The 19889-nt window shown below is 40.9% G+C and overlaps 1 protein-coding gene across 6 annotated transcripts in view; it reads right to left on the bottom strand.

The window, feature by feature from the left end:
- Positions 1-19889, bottom strand: part of ccser2a (coiled-coil serine-rich protein 2a) — a 622973-nt gene that overhangs the window by 370807 nt on the left and 232277 nt on the right. The window contains exons 6-7 of one of the 6 annotated variants that reach the window (XM_043679241.1): positions 8472-8504; positions 6842-7066 (exon numbers count right to left, since the gene is read on the bottom strand). The exons of 4 other annotated variants lie outside the window; for them this stretch is intronic. In XM_043679241.1, the coding sequence (XP_043535176.1) occupies positions 6892-7066; positions 8472-8504 (208 nt within the window). In that variant the 3' untranslated portion in view covers positions 6842-6891. Of the gene's footprint in view, positions 1-6841; positions 7067-8471; positions 8505-19889 lie in introns of those variants that run through there. One more of the 6 variants, XM_043679242.1, reaches the window with a different exon arrangement.

Here is a 19889-nt window from a genome sequence, read left to right as displayed (position 1 = left end):
CTATTAGTCTCAGTATTAGTTGTTTCATCATTCTGACAGCCTCATGTGAGTCCACATTCATCAGCTGCTTCAAAACAGCCAGCCCCAAAAAACAAGTCAGCCAAATCTCCCAACAAACCCATAGGTTAATTGATCTTTAATCTATATTTAATTACACATTCATAATAAAGCCCATTATTAAGTATTTAATTTATGTGTTGATATTTACTATGAGAACTGATTGATGTAAAAAGTTATCTTGGTATTCTATTTGTGGAACTTACACAAAGAAATTCCACCAGGTGGTTTCAGTGCTCTCTTAACCCATTGTATGAGTACCACCTCATTACTGACATTGACACCAGCTCGAATTTAACTATAGCTTCAGACAAGGGACAAGGATTAATCTAAAATACACAAAGTCAAACCATCTATCTGAATCTGATAGACAGTTTTTAAATCATCATAAAGCAGCTTTCCATAAAGCAAGTTCAACAAATATATAAATGTTTAAAGTCGTTGCCACAGTGGAGATTGCATCAATCCACAGCTCACTGGAGTAGGAACGCATGGCACCATGTTCTTTTGCACACTCAGCTGAACGGTTTCACTGCAGTTGAGCTACTGTGAGGAAGCAACATTCAGGATTAGACATTTCCCCAAGATAAAGGGAAAACAACAGATGGAGAAACTGCATTCAATTTCAGCACAAAGTCAGCGATATAGTGGATTGGAAACAGACTGCTCATTTTCACACTTGGACACTTCACTAAAAGAAAATATCACATTGAAGAGAAACGCTGCCCACAAAGGCAACTTAAATCTAACCATTCAAAGCGCTCTGTCCAAACATCCATTATCCTGGGATCACTAGATGACTACATATGATAAAAAAAAGTTCAACCCATTCAGAAAGGATTACAGTTTAACATCCAGTTGTTTCTTAAACCCCAGGATATTTGTCCACATAAGTTAGCCAGAATTCATTCAACATGCAGATCCCAATGTCAAGAATTCCTGATATTAGACCCTAATTTGCCATTTACCAGTTTTAACATTTGTCGCTCTTTCCATTGCCAAATTAATTTTGAAATAGTTCCAGTCAATACAAGATCGTCTCCCAGCTGCTTTCCATTAAAACTGGAACACAAAGTTTTCCCATTGTCCCTTTAGAGCTCAGGGGAAATCAGTCTCAGACTGCTCCACAGCACCTGAAACAGTGAACTGAGCGTCAGCCTTGCACCATTTCAAATACCATCCACTTGTGATTCACTGTCATCTTCAAGACACTGATCATCACTTTAAAGTGATGAAGGGCTTTTGCCCGAAATATTGATTTTCCTGCTCCTCGGATGCTGCCTGACCTGCTGTGCTTTTCCAGCACAACTCTGATCTAAACATCACTTTAAAGGTCTATCCTCCAGAATTTCATTGATGTTAGTTCCTGTTCTACCCAAAAGGACATTTCAAAGTAGAGAACAGAGAACAGCATAGTGCAGGAACAATTGCTTTGGTCCATCATGTCTGTGCTGACCATGATGCCATTCTAAGCTAATCCCATGGTCCATATCCCTCAATTCTCTGCCTGTTCACCTGTCTAAATGCCTCTTCATTTTTTCTATTGTATCTGCTTCTATTAACGTTCTGCTCTCCCCCTCCAGCAGTGCATTCCAGGCACCTACTACCCTCTGTGTAAAATAAAACTTTCCTTACACATATCCTTGAACAATAATGCTCATTTTAGGAAGTAAATTGCAATAATGAAATTATAATTTGATTCTGCTTTCCACAGTGATATCAACATTCAAGTCTCTCTCCAATGTTTGAAGTTAATTGATTCAATGTCCGCTCCAAGGGGCTGAGCATAACATTCCAGGCTGGCACCAAAATGCAATTCGAATGAGTGCACACTGGTAGCTCATCCAACTTCTCAGATGAATCTAAAGATTTTCTGTTGTGGTAAAGTGTATATTCTATTCCCGTGCTGATTATATTTGACCCTGCGTAGGAAGAAGAGCAGGGACATTGCAAGGTTTAGAACAGATTATTCAAATCAGTTCAAAGGTTAATAAACATCTGATCAGGGTCAGTCAGTCAGATACAGTGAGTCAAAGATGATGCTGCAGGGAGGTGCTTCTATATGATTGGGAGAAAGGACAGCCTTTGGACAGTCGGGTTTTGCTAACAGCAGCTAAGGAGCTGAAACATTGCCAGTGACTGGATGCTGCAGCCCAGTCAGATGCAATCTCGTATGACGAGACTGAATAGCTGGAAAGTGAGTTGTCAGCAACACTATTTGGAATAAAAATTGGTGAGTTATCAGCAGTGTCCAGGCAAATATTTATCTGTACATACAACAACAAAATCTGCTTATTATATGTTATTTTATTATGCGGCTGAGTTGTGCTCAAATTGGCTGCTGTGTTTTTCTACAGCACAATACTGACTATACTTCAATGGCTTAAAGATATTTTGGGACTTCCTGAGATTTTGAAAGGTTCCATAAAAGTTCATTTTTCTTTCTTGGCAATCTGTTGACAGTTTTAGATTAGATTAGAGAAGCAAATTCAGTAAACATTGATTGGGAATATTCCCTTAATGGAACAGAGTAAGACTATTATTTTATTTATTTCCATTTCAATTTTCTATGTGGAATGCAACTGAAACTACACAATTGTGACACAAATGTTAAGCACTGAACTTTCCAGTGCACTTTGGGAAGCCAATGTCAGGACCAAATGGTCCTTCCTTGCTGGGAGAAAGGGCAGTTAAACTAATTTCCTGGATATTGACCTCCTAATTAGCCAGCCTCTTGCTCTTCCATCAGTGATGGATGATTGGCCAGATCGTGTACTGCTTGTCCAATTGCAAGGGCTGATAGCAGCCTCTCTGAGTGTGTAGAGTGCTGTTGACAAGGGAGGAGAAGGCAACTCTGCCTCAAAATGAAACCACCTTTGGAGGGATGAAACAGCTACATCTTTCTGGAGCAGGCAGATTCCTCTAATTATAGGGAAACCCATTCCAGTGGTGGAATTTGAGCCATTTCTATCTCAGCCCACTCTTCTCACTGGTGGCTTCTTGGTGCAACCATAAAGGAGGCTTCCTGTGATTGGCAAAATGCCAGTGAGCCCCAAATGGAGGCAGTGTGCAGAAGGCAGTACACCACATTCTTGCCCACATCCTGGGCAAAATCTCCAGAGTCAGCACGCAATAGGGTGCCATCCCAACATGCCTTCCTTCCATTTTTCCAGAATGTTCCCTTCACCTGCACCAAATCTCCATTTCCACTACCCTAGGACTCAAAATATTTTTTTGTCTTACTGCGGAATTCACGATTCATTCTTTCTGTCACAGGATGAGGGTATCATTGGTGAGGCCAGTGTTTGGTACTAATCCCTGAATGTGCTTGAACTAAACAGCTTGCAAGACAATTTCAGAGGACCATCAAAAACCAATCACATTGATAGCAGATTCCCTTCCTAAAAGGACATTAGTGACCAGATTTGTAGTTGCAACGATCGACAATGATTCATGATCATTCTGACTGACACTAATTAAAGATTCATTAAATTAATTTAAATTCCACCAGCTACCATGATATGACTTGAACTCATGTGCCCAGAACACTAGGTTAATATTTTGAGTCCAGTATGACACTTCCTCATAACAGAGTCAAACTGGACTCAAAACGTTAAGACTGTTACTCTCTCAGCAGATGCTGCAGACCTGTTGAATTGTTCCTGCATTTCCTGTTTTTGTTTCACATTTTCAGCATCCACCATATTTTGCTTTTATCCCCAGAACATTGGCCTGGGCCTCTGGATTATCGCCCAGTGATGTTTCCATGACACCATCTTGTTCCTCAAATAATTGATGCGGCACTATTGCCAATGTTTCCTCATGTATTTATGTATTGCCTTGAATATCAAAAAAACTTCCCAAAGGACTTTACAAGGTATAGACAGAATAAGCCAAAGAAGGGAATATCTGGAGAGGTGACCAAATTCGGTGGAAGCACTGAATTCTAAGGAAGGGGATCATTAAAAGAAATAGTGTTGGAGGAGCAGAAGTGATTCATTAGGGATTTTCAAAGCTTTAGATATTGAAAAGTACAATTAGCAATGGAGATCTGACAGAAATGGTGCCACATGAGGCCAGGATTGGAGAAAAGGGGGACTGCAGATTTTGAAGAGTTTACAGATCTATCAAGTGGTACCAGCAAAATGTTGGATAAAATTTTAAATTGGAGGCATTGGGGGTGGGGTGGATCATAAAACAGTGCAAATTAGCCAAGACAAGAGTGACAGCTGAGTGGGTCAAAGCACAGGTAGGGAAACAGACAGCAGAGTTTAGTCCAGCTGAAGTTTGCAAAATGTGGAATAAAGCCACTGTTGTTTTATAGCATACACAGTGCCAACTTGTGCACAGCAACACTGCACAAAATAATTAATGAGATGAACAACACATCAATAGCATATTGAGAAACTGTGTAGCCAGCAGCCAACATTTTATCAGCAGGATATGACTCCCGAACAAAGTAGTGATGTCTCCTTCAGAAAGCCTCATTCCTTAAAAAAAGGTCTTTTGTTCAGGGCTCTATTTGCATTTTGGCTGTTTTTATACCAGAGCTGTCACATGACTTCACAACAACATTACAACTATAGGGTAAATCAACTTTCAGCAGAAATAAACCAGGTCCCATAGATTCTCAATTCTTGTGTTTACTTATTCGAGTTTTGTTTTACTCACTGTATGCTCAAGGTATTAAATTATTTGTGGTCTTTTATTTTCTGTTTAAGGAAGCTATGTGCAAATTCCCAAGCTAAAAGTTACAACCCGAGTAGATAATGTAGAAGAAATCTTTACACTCAGTGTATCTCTACAGATACTAGATGCTGGACTGGTCTTTATTTCAATGCATGCAAGCACTAAATGTCAGTGAATTACATCTGTGCTCAGTCTTCTGTATAGCCAACCTATAAACAAATAGCTTGGCTGGCTGGCTGACTGACTGGCTAAAATTGTACTACTGCATTGATGCAATCTGTAAATCAAGTAGAAAACAAAACCCCAATTCATGACCAGAGATGGTGGAGATTTTCAATTACCCTAACCTCATTTGATGCTGAATACAGTGAATCTAGAAGATCACAGAATGAAAACTAGAATGTTTGCAAATCCATGCTGTGATGTGGCTTCTTGTTCATAAGACAATTGAAATATTAAGTGCTAACAAAGTAAGATTTACTTCTTGAAATAGTTGCTGGAAAAGAAAATATCATGACAAATGATTACTTGATGAACTGTATAGTATACAAAGTGTATTTCTCCTTAATCCTGTTTATTCTGACCAGCCACAGTACTTGAGTAAGCAGGCTTTCTGCCAAACTTGAACTCCCAACATAGGCATTTACACCCTGCACTAAAGCAGTGTGATAATCTGGCAATACACACCACCGTGTTTTGTACTGAAAGAAGCCCAGGTCCATCACGTGCCATCCATCATCATTTTCCTATGAGCATATCATGACTGCACACAACCTGAAAACTGATTTCCTGGCAGAAATAACTATGCTGCGGCACCAATAAATTCCAAGGAAGCAAATAATTACACCGTGACACACTGACCTCAGTTGTTGTTGATGGAGTTAATTGGAACCACCTCTGATTCACTATTAGCAATCTTGCGTTCTATTTACATTGTTGCAATATTGAAAATCCCAACACCCCAAAATCAGATGGTACAAGTGCGACAACAGTGAGCTTGAGGTTGGCAAACAGCCATGCAAAATAAATTAGAAGGGATTTATTTTGAGAGATGAAACAGACAGAGCTCACCTTCCAAGTATGTAAAATGATTAACTATATTTTCACATTTTTTTCCTTGATGACCAATGTGGCAAGCAGCTGTTTCCAATGTGGTCTTTGGGAGGAGCTTAACCTCAGCATATGACACTCTGATCTGATTCATCTCCCACAAGAAAGTAGTCTCGATTCAGCACCTCCTCATTAAGGAGATGGAGAACTTGCAATCCTGGGATATTGCTTAAAGACCCACACTTGACAATCTGATGGTAATGCCTTGTCTGAAAACCAGAGATCCTCGGCAAACCTTGGGCTTACAAAGGGCTTACCAGGGATGGCAGAAGCAAAGAATTTAAAGAGCAGATACTAAGAAGTAGGGATTGAAAATGAGTTTGGTGTAAGCTGAGCACAGGAAACCAGGGATGGGGTTAGTTACCCACACCACATTCCTGATGAAGGGCTTTTGCCCAAAATGTCAATTTTCCTGCTCCTCAGACGCTGCCTGACCTGCTGTGTTTTTCCAGCACCACTCTAATCATGACACTAATCTCCAGGATCAGCAGTACCCACTTCCGCCTTACCCACACCACATAGGGAGTCATCCTGAGGAGTTTCCCTGTGATCAGACAGCCCTACTGTCTTTCCTATTCTGACAAATATGTTTAAGTTACTCATCTGAGGGCAGCATGACAGTTTCCTATCTTCCTCCACCAGCACCACATCCTCCCTGTGATAGGACCAGCAGCATCAAGACCCCACCTGCCATCATTAGTAGGACAGCAACGGCAGCCAATCAGGAGGCCTCTGGCCATCTCCAGGAAAATAGCTCCAACGGTCTGGCTTTAAGCAAGTGTGGCCACATGACCTCATTAATATCCAGTCTAATCAGTTAGTGCTGACCAAAATGTTGACTACAAACCTAACTACAGAACAACCTTGATTATCCAAACGAGACGTGTGGGGAGTATTTTGTTCAAATAACTGATTATTTGGATAACTGATCTGATCGTAAACAAAGGAAGCCATACTGAACATAATTATGTAAAAGAGCATGTTTACTGAGTTTTTATTTTACTCAATCAATAAAATGTGTACAAACACTGGATGTTACTTAAAAATCACTTTTTGGCTCAAGTTTGACTGAAGTATGAGAAATGTTTCACTGACATTTTCCTCAGTTTTATTCTGGTCCTTGACAGCAGCCGGCATCTTTCTGTTCGGTGTTGTCCCACCGTCCAGACTAACCAAGTGTTGTCCCTCCTTCCTCAGTGACTGCAGAGCCCTTAGAGAGAGAGAGAGAGAGACAGAGGCGCGAAATACAGGGAAAGCATGATAGAGCGGGAAGATATTTTCACTGACGTCAGTTTCAATCCTCTCATCAATTTTTTTAGGGGTAATGTTTTCCTCATGTTTCCTCCCGTCAAGTTTTCCTCCTGTTTATTTTCACTTGTGTTAACTCACTACGATTTGTTCTCCCCCATCAAAAAAAAGTTACATTAAATTTTCTTGTCAGCTAAAAGATATTGGACTAATTTTTGTTTAGAGAAAAAGAGTCGGCATGGGATAACGGGAGGAAAAAGCAATGAAAACAAAAAGCACAAGCGTATTGTTTGACTTAACTCTCCAGAGAATGAGCTGAGGAAAAAAAGTTGTTGTTGGATTTGTAAAACAGAGTGAGTCAATGTTGAGAGGGAATCTTGCTGTTACAGCGTACTGCTCGAGCTTGCACATATGTTGTTCTTGTATGTTCACAGTTACAAACCTTTGACTTAATGAGTATCAGAGAGCCTTTTTCTAAAAAGTGTAAGACTTAACTCTAATGTCACGTCTCGAGTATATAGATATATAAAGTTAATTATTTATTAAAGCATATTTGCATCTATATTCCTGTTCAAATTTACAAAATGATGCATTAAATGGATGAGGAATAAAATTTTCCTACTTCAATTGAAATGCATGTGCAGTACAGGGAACTTGAGATCTTGTTCGGATTATCTAAAATTCGGATAATTGATGTTCAGATAACTAAGGTATTCCGTATATGAATATAGTTGCTACATGAGGAGGTCAGAGGCTAAACATTCTACAGCAAGTAGCTCATTTCCTCTCTCTCAAAAGTCTGTCCACTAGCAACAAGGCACAAGTCAGGAACATGATGGAATACTCTCCACTTGGCTGGATGGATACAGCTCCCACAACACTCAAAAACTTGACATTTCACAATGATTCTACAAGGGCAATAAATGTCAAAAAAACCAAAGGCTCTGTGACTCAATGCAAGGGGCATGTGTAATAAGGTGGATGAATTAACTGCGCAGACAGTTATTAATGGATATGATGTAATTGGGATCACAGAGTCCTAGCTCTAGGGTGACCAAGGATGGGAACTCAGTATCAGGGTTATTCAATTTTCAGGAAAGACAGACAGAAAGGAAAGGGAAAGGAGTAGTGTTACTGATTAAGGAGGAGATTAACACAATAGTAAAGGAGGAAATTAGGCTGGACAATGTTGAATAAATACAAATGGAGCTGTGGAACACCAAAGGGACATAAGTGGGTGTTGTATACAGACTATCAAACAAGAGTTTAAAAGTTGGGAATTGTAGCAAACAGGAAATTAGAGATGCATGCAGTAAGGGTACAGGAGTTATTCTGGTGATTTCAATCTACGTAATAAATGGACTTACCAAACTGGTAGCAATGCCATGGAAGGGGATTTCCTGGAATATATAAGGGATAATTTCCTCAATCAATAGGTCAAGGAACCAACTAGAAAGTAAGCCACCCTAGACTGGGTATTGTATAATGAGAGAAGATTAATTAGCAACATTGTGGTGTGAGATCTTTTGGGGAAGAGTGACCATAATATGGAAAGTGACACAATTAAATCTGAAACTAGGGTCCTGAATTTAAAGAAAGGTAGCTTTGATGGTATGAGGCATGCATTGGCTAGGATGTTAAAGCCAAAGAGGAGGCATATAAATTGGCCAGAAAAAGCAGCAAGCCTGAGGACTAGGAAAAATTAAAATTCAGCAGAGGAGGACAAAGGATTTAATTTGGAAAGAGAAAATAGAATATGAAAGTAAGCTTGCGAAAAACATAAGAACTGACTGCAAAAGCATCTATAGATCTGTGAAGGAAAAAAGACTGGTGAAGACAAATGTTGGTCCCTTCAGTTAAAATCAGGTGAATTCATGAATCATAATCACAAAGATGGCAGAGCAATTGATCAAAACTTTGGATCTGCCTTCACTAAGAAGGGAACAAATCATTTTCCTGAAATGCTAGGAGACAGAAGGTCAAGCATGGAAATGGAATTGAAGGAAATCCTTATTAGTCAGGAAGTGGTATTGAGGAATTTGATGGGAGTAAAACCTGGTTAGTCCCCAGGCCTGATGCTCTGCATCCCAGAGTACTTAAGGAAGTGGCCCACGAAATAGCAGCTGCATTGATAATCATTTTCCAGCATTTTATAGACTCTGGAAGCATTCCAATGGACTGGAGTGTAGCTAATGTAACCCTACCTTTTTTAAAAAGAAGGGGGAGAGAAGACAGGGAATTATAGGCCAGTTAGCCTGACATCAGTGGTGGAGAAAATGCTGGAGTGTATCATTAAGGATGTAATAACTGAGCATTTAGAAAGCGGTGATAAAATCAGTCCAAGTCGAGATGCATTCACCAAAGGGAAATCATGCTTGACAAAAATCCTAGAATTTGTTTGAGTATGTGACCAGTAGAGCGGACAAAGGTGAATCAGTAGATGTTGTATATTTGGACTTTCAAAAGGCTTTGACAAAGTTCCATACAAGAGATTAATAAGCAAAGTTAAAGTTCATGGTATTGAAGGTATGTATTAACGTGGTTAGAGAACTGGTTGGCAGACAGGAAGCAGAGTGTTGGAATAAACGGGTCCTTTTCAGAGTGGCAGGCAGTGACAATGGAGTACTGCAGGATTCATTGCTGGGATCCAAGCTGTTCGTAATATAGATTAACAATTTAGACAAAGGAATTGAATGCCATGTCTCCAAATTACAGGTGACACTCAGCTGGGTGGCAGTGTGTGCTGTGAGGAGAATGCTAAGAGACTGTAGGCTGACTTGGACAGACTGGCTGAGTGGGCAAATGCAATATAATGTGGATAAGTGTGAGGCAGATTATTATCTGAATGGTGGCAGTTTAGAAAAGGGTGAGGTGCAACGAGACCTGGTGTCATGGTGGAACTGTCGCTGAAGGTTGGCATGCAGGTGCAGCAGGCAGTGAGGTAAGCTAATGGCATGCTTTCCTTCAGAGCGAGAGGATTTGAATATAGGAATAGGGAGGTCTTGTTGAGGCCACATCTTGAGTATTGTGAGCAGTTTTTGGTCTCCTAGTCTGATGAAGGACATTCTTGCTAGTGAGGGCATCCAGTGAAAATTCACCAGACTGATTCCCAGGCTGGCAGGACTGACATCTGCTTAGAATTTAGAAGAATGAGGGGGGGATTTCATATGAACAAATAAAATCCTGATGGGACTAAACAAGCTAGATGTGGGAAGAATGTTTCCGATGTTGTGGACATCAGGACTAGGGGGTCACAGTCTAAGAATTAGGGGTAAACCATTCACGATTGAGATGAAGAAGAATTTCTTCACTCAGTGTTGTGAACCTGTGGAATTCCCTCCCACAGGAAGCTATTGCAGGCCAGTTCATTAGACAGATTCAAGAGGAAGCTGGATGTGGTCCTTCCTGGCACTGGTGCCATTGTCAAAGTCCAGCCGTGCACCATGCCAAGGGCAGTCAGCCAGGAGTTGCCCTTCACAATACAGGTAGTGGGAGAGGAACCAATAACAATCTGAGGGTATACAGGTGGCACAGCTGACTCATTGCTGCAATTATGAGTGCACATCTGTAAGCGTGTTAATATTTAAGAGCCAGGCTACATAGGTTACCCATTTTTAATGTCACTTTCTCTGAGAGCACTGTCGAAGGAAGTGTTAATGTTTCAGGTCAGGCTGCTCGATAGCAGTTGCAGTTGATCCTGCTCAATTTCCCTGCATCACACCAACAGTGTTGATAACCCCTGCTGTGGCTGGGTGGGGAACATGACAAACAAAACAGGTCCTGAGCAACGTGAGCAGTTAGAATTTGCATCATGCTCGACTGATGGTTTAGCATATTCTTCCACATAGAGGACATGGAGAACTTTGACGGAGAGGTCCATGGAATGTGGCTGCATGGACCTCTGACATTAATGCAGAACAAGTCATGTCGTGCAAATCCAGTCAGAGGTTGTAAGTGCGGTACGATCACTGAGAGCTTGATACCCTCATCCCCATATCAACCAAGAAAAGCAACATTGCATATGAGAACATAGAGGTCAATATTTACAATCCAAGGTAAGAGGAAATCAACTCTGTGCTGGTGTGAAGCCTGAGGGATCTGGAATGTTTTTGTGAATTGTGCCTCTTTTTAGTTCACCAGTGATTACTTCTGCTTCATGGAGATGAAGTCCAGTGACCAATGACATGGTGAAAACTGCAGTGACCAATGACATGGTGAAAATTGCAGTGACCAGGATTTTTGTCCCACTCAGTTGAACATTGCACGGCACTTTGATTACAGATGACTTCGGCCTGTCCTGTGAAAGTGCCTGATTAATGTCATCGCTCCTTGAAGGGTTTCACATTTCTTGGAAGATGGAGCCCCTATGCTGAGACTGAAAGAAAACACTTCCCTGTTCCACTACAGGTGTCATTTTCCATTTTCATTGTTTATAGCATGTAAGTTAAAAATCTCACAACATCAGGTTATACTCCAATATTTTTATATGGAAGTACAACTTTTCAGAGCTCTGGTCCTTCGTCAGGTAGCTCATGGGGCAGGATCATAGGACACAGAACTTATAGTAAAAGATCAAAGTGTCATACAACTGATACAAAGTATTGAACAAAGCAAGATTGCTGTTAAGTGTTTAATGGGGATGCTGGTTTCGAGTGAGGCACCTTCACATCTTGGTATGTAAGGTAACACAACTTTCATATTGCACCAGGAGCTGCAGGCCCACCTCGATCATCAAGGCTCCCTACCTCCACTAAACCCCATATTCCTTTCTTCTTTGCACTCCCTGCTAAATGTATCAGGATTGAGATTCTACACATTCCTATACACCTTTCTGTTAATGTTTGCAGATATGATGCCAATTAAGTGGGCAGCTTTGTCCTGGATGGTGTCGAGCTTCTTGAGTGTTGTTGGACGTACATTCATTCAGCCAAGTGGGGAGTATTCCATCACAAATGGAGTGTGATCCTAATGCATTTATTTTTAAACCCTGGCCCCTAGACTCTAGAGTGTGCATGGATGAAATTGAACATCATGAGCTTGATTTTTATGCCCTTAGTTTTCATTTTCTTTTGTATTTGTTGCTTCCTGAAATGTAATTTTGTTGATTGTATGCTAACACAAAATCATTTTCTTCCATTACACCATGTATGCCTTTGACGATGTTTTGATGATGAAAGTCTGCACATGAATTAGCTATTGAAAGGCTTAAACTTCAACTTGAACGTGCAATGTGAAATTTATTTCATTCTGCATGAACTTTACTATCTCATTATCAGTACAGGATATCAAGCTCCCTTTTCATATGTGCCTCCTTGTTTGGCATATCCTTTTGTTGGTTCCGCACTGTTGTGCTGAAGCAGCACTTGGCTTGTTTGAAATAGCACTTGAGAGCAAATTGAGTAAATACCAATCTACAAGTGATGCTTTAGAGATGGAGCGAATCTGTTTCCTGGCAGTGTTGTGATAACATACCCACCTGTTCTGTTACCGTCAGCAGGTGGTAGACTTTAGGCGTGTGTTGATGTACTGTTGCTGGTATACTGGTGACATTCTTAGCAGAAAGATACATTACCTGTTCAGTCCCTTTGCAATCTAATGGCAGATCTTATTTCTCAATATTGAACTTGCCATAATTAAAGGTTAACCGTAGATTTTATTTTATTCATTCAGTCATAGGTTGTAGGGGTCGCTGGCTGGGCCAGCATTTATTGCTCAGTGCTAGTTGCCTTTGTGAATGTGGTGGTAAGCTGCTTTCTTGAACTGCTGCAGTCCATTGGGTGTAGATAGACTCGCTATGTTGTTGGGCAGGGAGCTGCAGGTGTTTGATCCAGTGACCTTGAAGGAACGGCGTTATATTTCCAAGTCAGGATGGGGAGTGGCTTTGGAGAGGAACTTGCAAGGGGTGGTGTTCCCATGTATCTGCTGCTCTTTTCCTTCTAGACAGATGTGGATGTGCGATTGGAAGGTACTGTCCAAGGAGCCAGAATGAGTTTCTGCAGTGCATTTTGTAGATATTACACAATGCTGCTACTACTGTGCATAAGTCGTCAAGGGACTATGAATGTGGTGCTAGTCAAGTGAGTTGCTTTACATAGAAACATAGATGCAGGAATAGGCCATTAGGCCTTCGAGCCTGTACCACCATCCAATATGATCATGGCTGATCATGCAATCTCAGGATCCCCTTTCTGCTTTCTCCCCATACACCTTGATCCCTTTAGCCACAAGGACAACATCCAGCTTCCTCTTGAATCTAGCCACAAGGACAACATCCAGCTTCCTCTTGAATCTTCCCACCAGGGGTGGCATGGTGGCTCAGTGGTTAGCACTGCTGCCTCACAGCGCCAGGGACCCAGGTTCGATTCCAGCCTCAGGCGACTGTCTGCGTGGAGTTTGCACATTCTCCCCGTGTCTGCGTGGGTTTCCTCCAGGTGCTCCGGTTTCCTCCCACAGTCCAAAGATATGATGGTTAGGTGAATTGGCCATGCTAAATTGCCCATGCTAAATTGCCCATAGTGTTCGGTGCATTAGTCAGATGGAAATGGGTCTGCGTGGGTTACCCTTCGGAGGGCTGGTGTGGACTTGTTGGGCCGAAGGGCCTGTTTCCACACTGTAGGGAATCTAATCTAATCCCAGGAGGACCTAATGGTGGTGAGGTATTTCTGCCTTTGGTGAGAGGTAGAATAGCGCGAGAGGGGCAAGTTGTGGAGAATGACGTGAAAATCCACTAGGGCTTGTGGAGAGAAACCTTCCATCAAACTCACCAAAACTGACACCTATCTGGTTTTTGGTAAAATCCAGCACTCTGAATCCACTGCCAGGTTAGGAGAGTCACAGTTGGCATTGGCCCAGATCTCCTCGGCTGTGGGTAATTGGACACTGAGCATACAGAGTTACGTGACAGGACCTTCAGATATCCCAATGTACCAACTTTGAGAATTGCCCAATAAGATTGATTTTCTGGTGGACAATTCCCCTGCTCCCCGACACCCTCCAAAAATGTCTGTGGTATTCAGAGATAAAAGCTTCAGACAATTCTAGCTTACTTTCTTGAATAGTTCCCGGGAGATGTTAGGCAGAACAATCCAAGTTTAACTCTGAGTAACTGCACAACTACTCTCCTCAGCACCTCCTGCTGAACTCATTCATTCATGACTCTCGAAATACGGCTGCTACCAAGGTGAAAAAGGCATGTCATTCGCAATCCCTGCTATTATTGATTTATTTCCATGGTCAACACACACCGTCCTTCCTACTGGATAATAATCACATTTGCTGTCATCTGTTCTCCTTTATTCTTGCACATCTTTTTATTTGACAAGCTTTTAATGAGATGGATGTTCATTCTGAAACCCACAGAAGCCCATGACCACATTTAAGAGTCTCTAAGTTAAGACAGCTACCAAACAACTGACTGAGGCTACCTAATCTATGTGCGAGTGATGAAACGTGCACTCACTCATCCACAAAGCACATACAATGTTCATAGGACTTAAATGTGAGCAGGAGGTTTGGCTGCAACTAACCAACTAAGACAGCATGGATGATCAGCAGAAAGTAAAGGCCACTTTCCAAAAACCTGAATAGGATAAGCTGCCACCAAGATAATGAACAAAGGAATGTCAGTCTGATGTTAAATGTTAGCACACACAACACTATCTACAATGTCATTTCAGAATTCCTGAGATTTGACACCATTACTCCAATTGTTGCAATGTTAACATGACTAAAACTTAGTGACATGATACGCATGTCATTTTGATGATACGATCATTAACAATGTTGCACACTTGGCTATTTACCATTTTATGAGAAGATATATCTTTAGGCTGTAAACTCTGTTCTGTGAGGCATCGCTGTGTAAACATGAGAGAGATTTATTGCCCAAACTATTTTATTGGGTTTTGACTAAAAGTGAAACTTACAGATGAGTAGTGACCTTTGTAGGCAGGCATGGCAAATCAGTACAAAAAGAAATTGCTATGACATAGCTGCCAAATAATATATTATATACCTGTTACAGTAGGTTGGATACACTTCATGACCTATAAAGCAGTGGTAATGAAAGATACATCACAGAGCTGGAATTATACAGGACTGGAGGAACTAATTCAACCTATCTTGGCTGTCGTGCTTTGAAAGGGCTATCTAATGAGTCCCCCTTTCCTGTTCTCTGCCCTTAGCCTTGACATTTCTTTTTCCTTTTCTGGTATTTACTGCATACGCTTATGAAGATTACTAATGAATCTACTTCCCTCTCAGGCAATGCATTCCAAATCAGAACAAATTCTACATCAAAAACCCCAACCACAGTCCTGGTTCATTAGCCAATTATCCTAAATAACTGAGTATAAATAGTCACTTGGTCGAACAGAACTTGAGAAATGCTGAAGAGATATGCTGTCAAAGCTTTTCATCTTGCACTCATTAGGATGGACACAAGAATGTCAAAGTTCAAAAGGAATAACAAGTTATAGTGCAATGACAACAGGATGCTGATCAGCTGGCAAGTGGATTTTGTTCTGTTGCCATGAGAATGCACCAGCAAACTACTGTCCCCGTGCTTTCACAGTTAAGAAAGACGTTATGCCTTAAAATGTTCCTTCTTCCTGAAAACGATAGATCCCTCATGAACATATGTAGCTTCTTGCAAGTGTAAGTGAGCCACATTGCTAGCCCTACTAATCATCTTAAATTAGTTACTAGCAAAATTTATAGCACACTCACAATTGTTCAGCAAGTGTTAACCAATTGCAAGGTCATATTTAACATTAGTCATTATTGTCTGAGTTTTGTCAGCACAAATTGGTTGAATGTGGTCATACACAGCTTTTTTGTGAACAGCTGAATGAATTGTGCTGTTTGATATGATCTGCCAAACCACTGCCTACCACAAAAATGATCAATTTGATATATGAATATCAGGGATGGTGTGTAACTCATACATTTCAATGAATGGCTGATTCTAAGTCTAGTTTTTGTGTGTTTCCTTGCTATTTTAACAGATATTAAACTACCTAAAACAAAATAAATTACTGTTCCATTAAAATAACAAGTGTAATAATATCAGACAAATGCATTAAGCAAATTTTCCACACTCATCACTTGACTTTGGTCTTCCTTCAAATGTTAATCCCTCAGTCAACTTGGCACACAGTTTGATGAAATGAAAGCAGTAAATGCTATTACCAGTTACAAAATAAAATCCAGCAACATGAGGTTATGTCATCACGCAGCATCAGTAGGCTTTGCTACATGTTAATCACCCACATAGGAGATCATCAGGTACATGCATCTGAAATAGACCTAAATAGTTTAGAAAAAAATCATTAAAGAAACCTACATCAGAATATAAAATGATATTCTAAATCCATGGTTTAATATTTATAAAATCATTCATGTTTCAGTGTCACAACTGAATTAAAATAACTATATAATTTGACAACATCATGCTGAGTTGCCCCTATTTATCCAATGTGAGAGAGTTCTGCATAACCTTCTCATTAAATATCATGTACATATTTGATGCATATTGAAGATCACTAAGAGAAAAAAAAATTATCTGAAAACATAAAGCAGACAGGATTTTCAAGCCGGGGCTTTTGTACTCAATTGTGAAAGAATACAGCAAAGCTTTGCCCTTGCTGCCTCCATTCTCTATGGAGTATTAAAGAGAGGTGGGTTAATTACATGCATGGTTGCTCAGAATTATCATGGATCCTGACTTGCAGAACATGCTTAGAATGCTATGCATAAAATTTACTATCAGTTAAAAGGTGCAATGAGCTGAAATGATCCTGCGTTTTCTAAAAGAATGCAGCTCAAATGCATCTTCAAAGCCATGAAAATTATTCCCTGCAGATAAGATACATTGGAGAAGCACATTCAGTACTGAGGAAAGCAGAGCAAAACTGCCTTAAGTTCAAAAAGAAAATAAACTTCGCTGAATATTTACAATTGAAAGATGTATAAATGTTAGGCAACTGATTGCTCTTCTGCTCTCAAGTCAAAACTTTAAAAAATGTCATGGTTGTGGGTAGGTTTGCCAAGCTGGGAAGTTGATTTGCAGACATTTCATACCCTGTCTGGGTGACATCTTCACCTCCTGTGAAGTGCATGATGTACAGTGTCTTCTGAAATTTATTTGATTCTATTCCTGCTGCTTCCGTTGCCGGTTCTAGTTGTCCACTGTCGTGGCAGTTTAGTGGGTCAAGGTCAATGTGTTTGTTGACACATTTTGTGGATGAGTGCCATGCTACTAGAAATTCTCTGACTTCCTCTGTTTGGCTTGTGCTATGATCGTTGTGTTGGCCCCTTAGAATTTGTGTGTATAGGACAACTGGTCATGGTGTTTAGGGGCCAGTTGGAGTTCGTGGATGCAGATTGCTAGTTGTCTGCCTGTTTGCTTGATGTAGTGTTTCATGCAGTCTTCGAACGGAATCTTGTAAATTACATCAGTCTTGCACATGATGGGTATAGAGTGTTCTGTCCTGGTGAGTTGTTGTCTGAACGTAGCTGTCGGTTTATGGGCTGTCATGAATCCGAATGGTCGAAGAAGTCTGGCTGTCAGTTCCAAGATATTTTTTATGTAAGGTAGCGTGGCTAGTGAGTCAGGTCATGGTATGTCCTCGTCATGATGTGTGTCTGTTAGGCATCTGCGGATGAAGTTGCGGGGATATCCATCCTTGGCAAAGACTCAGTAGAGATGTTCTTCTCTTCGTAGGTCGGGAGTGCTACAGTGTGTAGTAGTCCTTGTAGGAAAGGGTCCTACTGCAGCTTCTTGTGTGTGTTCAGGTGGTTGCTGTGGTAATTTAGGACCTGGTCAGTGTGTGTGGCTTTCCTGTACAATTTGGTGGTGCATTCACCGTTCTATGTTCTTTGTGCCATCACATCCAGGAATGGGTGTTGATTGTTGGTTTCCTCCTCTCTCATAAATCTGATCCCTGTGAGCATGGTGTTGATGATCCAGTGTGTGTTTTCGATTTCTGATCTCTTAATGATAACAAAAGTATCGTCTGATCCAGAGTTTGGGCTGGATATGTGGTAGAGCTGTTTATTCCAATCTTTGCATCACTGCTTCTGCTATGCGCTCGAGATGGGTGAGCTCTTAGGTGTCCCATTGGTCTGTTCATATGTTTGTCCTTGTTGATAAGTTCCCCATCCATGACAATCATCACAGGAATTCTTAGACAACATCAAAAACATAAACAAGACAAGGACGAAACAATGGTCTCATTTGATGTAACTGCACTGTCCATTTAAGTTGACAAAACTCTAGCCACAGAGACAATATCTAACCTCCAGGACAAACAGAACAGACAACACAACGGGGAACCGATCAACAAGGATTGCATACTCAAACTACTAGACCTGTGCTTGATGACACACATCACATTCAACAACCAAATATATGAACAGATCGATGGGACACCTAGGGGCTCACCCATCTCTGAGCGCATAGCAGAAGCAGTGATGCAAAGATTGGAAGAAACAGCCCTACCACATATCCAACCCAAACTCTGGATCAGATACGTAGACGACACTTTTGTTATCATGAAGAGAACAGAAATTGAGAACATACACTGGATCATCAACACCATACTCACAGGGATCAGATTTACGAGCAAGGAGGAAACCAACAATCAACTCCCATCAAAACCACGCATACTGACTAAACACCACGACCAGCTGTTCCTAGCAGCCATACACACAGATGAAAAGAACCACAAATTTTAAGGGGCCAACACAACGATCATAGGACAAGCCAAACAGAAGACAGCCAGAGAATTCCTAGAAGCATGGCACTCATCCACGAACTGTATCAACAAGCACATTGACCTCGACCCAATATACCGGCCATGACAACAAACCACCAGAAACAGCAACCGGAAGCAGCAGGAACGGAACCAAATAAAGTCCAGAAGATACAGTACAGCAGCACTTCACAGGGGGCTCCAAACCACTGAAGATGTCACTTGGACATCACCACGACAACTGGCACCTGAGCTACAAACTTTTACACAAATCCAGAACTTTAAAAAATGAGATAACAGCCAATTCAAATTGCCAGAAGCTGGATATTTACATTAAAGTCATCTGCGCCACAATTTTTTAAGTTAATCTAGAACAATGCGCATAATTTAAGCTTGCAATCCGTTATTTTAGAGGACTAGATAAGCCATAAACTAGCCAAGGGGATACAAAACAGGACATAGCAAGGAAGTAACGCAAAGCCTTAATAAAACACTGCCTAGTCTAAGCTGGGCCAGGCAATCGGGCATCACATTTCAGTAAGGTTGGTAAGGCTTTGGAGAGGATATAGATATATACTGAAATGTACTAAGGATAAGGTTTGAGGATGAGGGAGCATAGTTCTGTGGAGACACTGAAGATGCTGGAGTTGTTCTGCAGTCAGCGGAGAAGGTTAGAAAGAGATTTAATAGATTGTTCAAAATTATGACAGGTTTTGCTCGAGTAAAGTCACTCAGTTCTCATATACAAACTGTGGGAAATTCAAGCAATTGGAGCACTGTGTATATTCCAAGGTGATCCAAAGTCAGGAGTCTCATTGTATGTGTCAGGTTCCAGATCCAGACCCAGAATCATATATCTGTCCTCCCTCCTCCTTTGAAGTCTGTTCGCATTTTAAACAAAATGTGACTTTGGAGTGTTACACACTTCACATTCAACAACCAAATATCTGAACAGATTAAGAGAACACCTATGGGTCACAAGCACCAGCCAGAAGATATTTGTATGAATAGTACTTCATCGCTTTTGGCACC

The sequence above is a fragment of the Chiloscyllium plagiosum genome, chromosome 38 (assembly GCF_004010195.1).
Source record: "Chiloscyllium plagiosum isolate BGI_BamShark_2017 chromosome 38, ASM401019v2, whole genome shotgun sequence".
In the NCBI taxonomy this organism is placed as follows: Eukaryota; Metazoa; Chordata; class Chondrichthyes; order Orectolobiformes; family Hemiscylliidae; genus Chiloscyllium; species Chiloscyllium plagiosum.
Note: the sequence above shows the minus strand (reverse complement) of the source record. Positions and strands in the feature narration are given on the sequence as shown.